This window comes from Medicago truncatula, chromosome 4 (assembly GCF_003473485.1).
Source record: "Medicago truncatula cultivar Jemalong A17 chromosome 4, MtrunA17r5.0-ANR, whole genome shotgun sequence".
NCBI lineage: Eukaryota > Viridiplantae > Streptophyta > Magnoliopsida > Fabales > Fabaceae > Medicago > Medicago truncatula.
Genome location: NC_053045.1, coordinates 49,554,478 through 49,561,121, shown reverse-complemented (window position 1 = coordinate 49,561,121; position 6,644 = coordinate 49,554,478). Strand labels below are relative to the sequence as shown.

The 6,644-nt window shown below is 30.8% G+C and overlaps 1 protein-coding gene across 2 annotated transcripts; it reads right to left on the bottom strand.

The window, feature by feature from the left end:
* Positions 1–1,406: 1,406 nt before the first annotated feature.
* Positions 1,407–5,552, bottom strand: LOC11409967 (WAT1-related protein At5g47470). Of its 2 annotated transcripts, XM_039833697.1 has the most exons (8): positions 5,152–5,552; positions 4,969–5,034; positions 3,998–4,114; positions 3,556–3,802; positions 3,046–3,207; positions 2,162–2,316; positions 1,991–2,067; positions 1,407–1,620 (listed from the first exon to the last, which is right to left on the bottom strand). In XM_039833697.1, the coding sequence occupies exons 1-8, from the start codon at positions 5,349–5,351 to the stop codon at positions 1,577–1,579; spliced, it is 1,068 nt and encodes a 355-aa protein (XP_039689631.1). In that variant the 5' UTR covers positions 5,352–5,552; the 3' UTR covers positions 1,407–1,576. The 2 variants fall into 2 exon arrangements, with proteins under 2 accessions (XP_039689631.1, XP_003608703.3); XM_003608655.4 differs by lacking the exon at positions 1,407–1,620 and having other exon boundaries at positions 1,941–2,067; positions 5,152–5,549.
* Between the last annotated feature and the right edge of the window lie 1,092 nt (positions 5,553–6,644).

The window sequence follows — 6,644 nt, the reverse complement described above, 5'->3', positions numbered from 1 at the left end:
AAGCAATTCCCACATATGTTATGAGTTGTTTCTTACTTCCTAAAGGCTTGTGTGAGAAGATTGAGAAAGTTGTTTGTGCATTTTGGTGGGGTGGCACTGATAGTAAAAAGAAGATTCACTGGACCAAAAGAGAAAATCTTTTTAAACCCAGACATAAGGGTGGAATGGGCTTCAAAATTCTTAGAGATTTTAATATGGCCATGCTTGCCAAACAAGTCTAGAGATTTCAGACTAATCAAAAATCCCTTATCTCCAGAGTTTTCAAAGCTAAATATTTCCCTAACCAAGACATTCTCCAGGCTAATTTAGGTTATAGCCCAAGTTATGCTTGGAGGAGCATATTCCATTCTATTTGGGTTATTCAGAAAGGGAGTTGCTGGAAAATAGGAAATGGGCAAAAAGTGAGAATATGGGAGGATAACTGGATACCCACTCATCATAATTTCAGAATTTTCACTCCCAATCTGGGGAATCCAGATGTTGTTTTGGTTAAAGATTTAACTAACATGGACGAGCCTAGTTGGAATAACAGTATTCTCAATACACATTTCCTGTCTATTGACAAAGATCAAATAGAATGTATCCCTCTTATTAATCTGGCCAATGATGATGAGATTATGTGGCATTTTAATCAAGATGGCAAATATACGGTGCACAGTGGTTATCAAGCTATACAGAACTGAAAAATTACTACTATTACCGAGCCTTCTAATAGCAACATTGAGACTAATTTATGGAAAAAATTGTGGTCCATACACACTATTCCCATACACAAAATGATTTTGTGGAGAGTTTTAAATAACTCTCTACCTTTGAGAAGTGAATTGGGGAAAAGGGGCATCCTTTGCAACCCTCTTTGTTCAAGATGTAACTCAAAAATTGAGTCTATGGAGCACGTTTTCATGACATGTCCCAAAATCACTAGAATTTGGTTTGGCTCACAACTTAATCTCAGGATTATGGACCAACCCATTTCAAATTTCCAAGACTGGATAACACACGCTATTCTAAACAACAGTGAAGATGTTCTAATTCAAATAGCAGGTCTCGTTTACTACATCTGGTTTGCACGTAACTTAAGTATTTATGAAGATAAAGACTTACTTGAAGATGAAATCATTCAAAGAGCGAGCGAAGTATACATGACTATCAACAGGCAAGGATTGCAGCTGATATATCTAGTAACACCATTCTCGCTGCTGATTCAATGAGATTTGGTTAGAAGAGATTTCAATGATTCTTTATTCAAACAAAAAAAAAAAAACATTGAAATATGATATACATAATTTCTTGGAGATGGAGGGTGCACAAGAAGGTGTGCTTGATTTGTCAAGAAGAAGAAAAAACAGACAACGAAAAAATACTCGTTCAATTATTTATTTATTTTTATTCTTTATTTTAAAAAAGTCCATCGGAAAATATGTAGTATATGACCAAAAAAAATTGTTCCAGATAATTTTTTATCATGGGAACAAAATATTACTGTTTCTTCCTCTTATTTTTCTTCATAATTCGTTTCCTTGAGTTACATTCTCTCCCTCAACTTTTCCTTCTTCTCTCCCTCAAAATATTTATGCTATGCAACAAAATTCTTTTCCTTGAGTTCCACCTGTTTTGTACCTGAATGTGCATCAACTTAAGATTTAGACATTTACAAATAAATACATTACATAATCCCAAAACCTTAAGTTAATAGTTAATTAAACTTCTCCTATATAATACATTACTCTATCTCTCAAATCCTATAGTTAATAATTACTTCATCTGATCCTATTTATAAGAGAAAATTAGGTCAACAAAAGTTAATGTATTTGGACTTAATTTTTAACTAAATACATCAACTTTTGTTGATCCAATTTTCTCTTATAAATAGGACCGGATGGAGTACACACTAATTTACTAAAACATTCATAATTTACACACTAGTTATATATTTTTACAGAGTTGGAAACCAATCAACTTAAGAGAGGCTTCTCTGCATCAAACTCACTCTCTAAGCCATCTTCTTTCCCTTTGGCCCAAAGCACAAAGTAGAGCCCTGTGAACATGAGGAACATACCCGCTATGCTGTAATGCAAAAATGTAATTATCATGAATAATACTATAGTAATTAGGAAAATATACTATTAATAAAAAGAACCTATGAATCTTATGAAAATACCTTCCAATATTAACGGTACTGTCTCCTTGAGTAACAATAGAGAAAATGATTGAGCAAACTGTGCCAACAGGGCTGAACATGGATACCAACACTGGTCCTCTTTTCTCAAGTGCCCAACCACTAAAGCTTAGGGATATTCCAGTCACTGCACCTGACTGTGAATTTAGAATTCATGCCTTTAATATTCAATTACTAGTGTCATTGAGAATATAATACAATTGCATACATAAAGATCTAATCTCAAATTGAAGCCCTTCAAAAAGCTAGATCATTGAAAAGTGAAAACACAATGCCCCTAACAATTGGGATGTAAAAATAATATTTTATCTATATGTAGGGAAACTTTAACTTACCAAACAAAATTAAGTTATAAAAGAAATTCAGAAGTAAAGCAAAGGAATAAAAAAAAATTAAGTAGCAGATGAATTTGAAAACACAATGCCCCTAACAATTGGGAAGTAAATATATCCTCAATTGATACCGACGCTGTTTTATAATTCAACTACTACTTAAACAATTTATCAAAGAATTGACACACAATTCTTTATTTATATCTTCACTTTAATGCTATTTTTTCAATGTGGGACGTTTATTTTGACATCTTTGAGCCATTTGAGTATCAACTCATCATCCAAACATACAATAAATGTGGACACCTCTCTTAATTGTGATTCAAACTTTAGTCCATCTTGCTCTGAGAGTACTTGTTTATGACCTTTGTTGGAATATACATTTGTTTGTTTTGAAGGTCATAAACAAATATTCTTTGACCAACAAAGGTTGTGTCTAACGAAATAAAGTAATATTAGTTGAAATGTATATTCAATAGTACTAAAATAGAAGAATATTTAAAATTTCCCTCAAAAAAGAATATTTAAAATTACCAGAATAGAATAGCCAATCATGTCACCAACACTAACTAGTGGCCAACCAGTTTTGATTTCATGAAATTCAATTAATTGAGCAGCTGAAGTGATGAATCCTCCAAAAATTGATGTTATTGCACACACAGACATTGGTGCAGGAAATTCTCCTAGTGTAAAAGCCTACATGAAACACAACTTTTTTTAGAAATAGTAAAAATTAATGAGTAAACAGTCATTTTTATCTCCTAATTTGTGAGACGTTATTACTAACCCCTAAATACATTGAAATTACAAAAAAAAAAAAAAAAAAAAAATCTATAAATTTGTCTTTTGTTAGTAATCTTATGTATCAAATAAACTAACGAAAAACATGTTCGAGAATTATACTAACTAATGACATACCCATTTATTTATGTTTTTCTAATTCTATATTCAAGGACTATTATGACAATGTTCCACACATTGAACAACTGAAATAACTATTTACTCAAATTTTAATGTAACTTGTTTGTAGACCAAAAAAAATACCTGTAGAACAACGGTGCCTGACAGAACAAGGATTGAAACTAAGAGATAGAGGCAACCAATTATCTTGTTTCTGTCAAACATTACAAATGGTGGTGATGGAGTTGTTAATTCAACTGTTAACTCTTCAATTGGTAGAGGAGTTGAGATACTTTGCATTAAGCTCATTGTGAAAGCCCCTAAGACACAAAGCAATGTGCCCATAATTTTTACTCTACTATATGTGCAACTTAAGTCCACTTTTTCCAACCTGCATTTGCATATATGCTTTCATTAACATTTGAAAATGCTATTTATAATATGATACTTTATACAAATCAAATCTTACATCTATTTTTTTGTACCATTCAAATTTATATAGATTATTATGTGCACCAACCCTTTATTTCTTGGTGTTAAAGAAAAATTGTGAACTCTTGAAGCCTATGAGAAAATAGATTATTACCGAAAAAGCCACGCGATGATGAAGATAAATCCTGGGGCAAGGTTTGGCATGGCTGTTCCCATTGCTGCTGATGTTAGATTGATTCCTTTCAGGAATAAAGATTGGAACAGAGTTACACTGCATAAGTTCATTCATACCAATGATCAAAATATAGAAATCCGAAAGCTAGTATTTAACCGTCATTCTTTCGACGAATTTCAGTATTAGTAAGCAAACATGTAGAAATTGTACAGGATCATCAATGATTTAGAATTGTCAACATATTACCAATGTATATACATCTCACATGGATGAAGTTAAGGTAGTTAAAGAATGTGGAGTGAATAAGCAGTTAAACCTAGATTTGATTTCTCTTATTTTTTATTAGAACATGTCTAGTACTTGTAGTGTTCTACATAAGTACGGTATGTTTTTTCACTCTCAAATTCCTTAAAATATTACCCACCGTTCATTATAAAAGGCAAAAAGAAAGCATTTTCTGTCTAAAAAGAAAAGGATAAGGTAAGCCTTGCTCTTAATAGGAGGATTAATTAGCACAAAACATGGTGTTTAAGGATAATTTTAGTACCTAACCAAACCAAGAATATATGATTGGATTATCTTGAGAGAGATCCTAGGAATCAAATATTTCCCTAAAATCTATGATAATGGATTCACCCCCAAAAATTCTCTAAAATTAGTCTCTTGTATTCTTCAACATTTGCAGGGATGCATGGATGAACTCAATCCAACAAATTCAAAAACATTTTCTAAACCCTCATTTTTCTTAATATCAATTCATTAACAAGATTAAAATTTGATATTTTAAAACATTGAAGTTGAAAATCGAAATCAGAGTAACATCGTCATTTTATTGAAACTCAAAAGAGTAGATTGTTCTATTTCGTGGAATTCATATCAATCCAAACATTCGCAAACACAATTCAATGGCTAAACACTAAAAATGTATAATAGTAACAAGATTTCCTTACCCTCCAAAAGCAAGGAGCAAAAATTGAACAATCAACTTGAAAGTGAACTTCTTAGGCCATTTACTCCTGCAATAGAAACATACCCAAATAAAAATAATCATCATCATCAAAGTTCAAAAATCCTCCATAACCCCATCTCAAAATAACAACAATAGAAACTAACAAAAAGAAGAGAGAAAATACCTTTCAAAATACAAGACAAAGGGTAGGAGAAGAAGAAATGTAGCAAAAGAAGTGTAAATGACAATGGTAAAAGATTGGAGACCTAAAGACATAAGATACTTCAAGAGCATAGCATTTCCAGCATAAACAAATTGTACACCAATCAACCCGCCAATTACAACCACATCTTCCATCATTCTTGAATTCATCATCCCCACCATTTTCACCTTTTTTTTTTTTTTCTTCTTCCAAAATAAATTAACAAAAGAGGATGGATATCTTTTTTAAACCTATCCTCTCTTCATTCTCTTATGCTTCCTTTATACCTCAAATTTCAATTCCCTCTATGGTATCATCATCATTTTCAAATTGGCTTCAACAAAAGATGAAGACTAAATAAATAAAATTCTTAATATTAATTATATGTATATGCATGGTATTGGAAATGGTAACTACTATTGACCATGACGTGTGTACGAAAACAAAGTTAAAAGAAGTGAACTGCCGGTCATGTTTCTAATCCTACCAGTCTTCTCACCGTTTTAAGGAAAATCTTTAACTTTTTTATGTCTCTATTCAAAATCTCAGATACCTGTTCCATTCCCTTACCAAAAACCATGTTTTGACTCAAATTATTTTCTTACCAGATGTATAAAAATAGTGGGTTTAGTTAACCGTAAAATTGTTTTTTACAATATCTAAATCTAGATTTTGTCCTTGAAAAATTGTTTTTTACAATATCTAAATCTATATTTTGTTATTAAAAATAGAGAAAGATTGTCTATCCCCTTTTTTTTTTTTTTTTTTTACTTTTGCAATAAACTTAACGATTTTTTTGGTCAATATGTGATCTAAATTTTCTTTTAATGAAATCATTTACTTTAGTAAAAATTGAGTAAATAGACAATTATCCCCCTGAAATTGTAAGTTTCGTCAATTACCCTCTTAAATTGCACAACGTTAATCAATTTACCCCCTCTGTCAAATTCTTCTGTTAGTCAACATGACGTTTTGCAAATACCCCTTGAAGTTTTGCACTTATGTGCAAAATGCCATCCGAACTTAAAAATTTATATATTTATTTTCTTAACCTCAACTTAAAAGATATTAAAGACAACTTAGAATATACTCTACAGATGGACCTTAGAATTTTCACTTTTGTAAGATTTGTATGGTTTATGTTGAAGTGGGAATTGCTATTTTGTTTTTTATTTCTAAATAATTGAGTTATGAACAATTAATTTCAAAACAAAAAATTATTTTATTTGAAACTAAATAACATCAACAAATGAGTTCAAAGTTTGATATGATCAATTACTTTTTTTGATAAGATATATTATTAAAAAGAATGGATAAAATATGTCCAAAAAATCAATAAAAATAGTTATGTTTTTTTTTTTTTAGCTTGAAATAACATGCACAAGGATATATAAGTGTCAGTCATGCAAAGAAGAATATGTAAACCAAACCGCTTTCATGATTATTACATTTACATGATAATAAAAGTAAACTTG

Excerpts from the sequence above, each read along its gene's own strand:
- LOC11409967 (XM_039833697.1), bottom strand. The coding sequence starts at position 5,351 with ATGGTGGGGATGATGAATTCAAGAATGATGGAAGATGTGGTTGTAATT. Across the intron at positions 4,115-4,968 it reads TTGCTCCTTGCTTTTGGAGG|TGTAACTCTGTTCCAATCTT; the intron begins GTAAGGAAATCT and ends GAACTTATGCAG. Across the intron at positions 3,803-3,997 it reads ATCATCGCGTGGCTTTTTCG|GTTGGAAAAAGTGGACTTAA; the intron begins GTAATAATCTAT and ends ATGCAAATGCAG.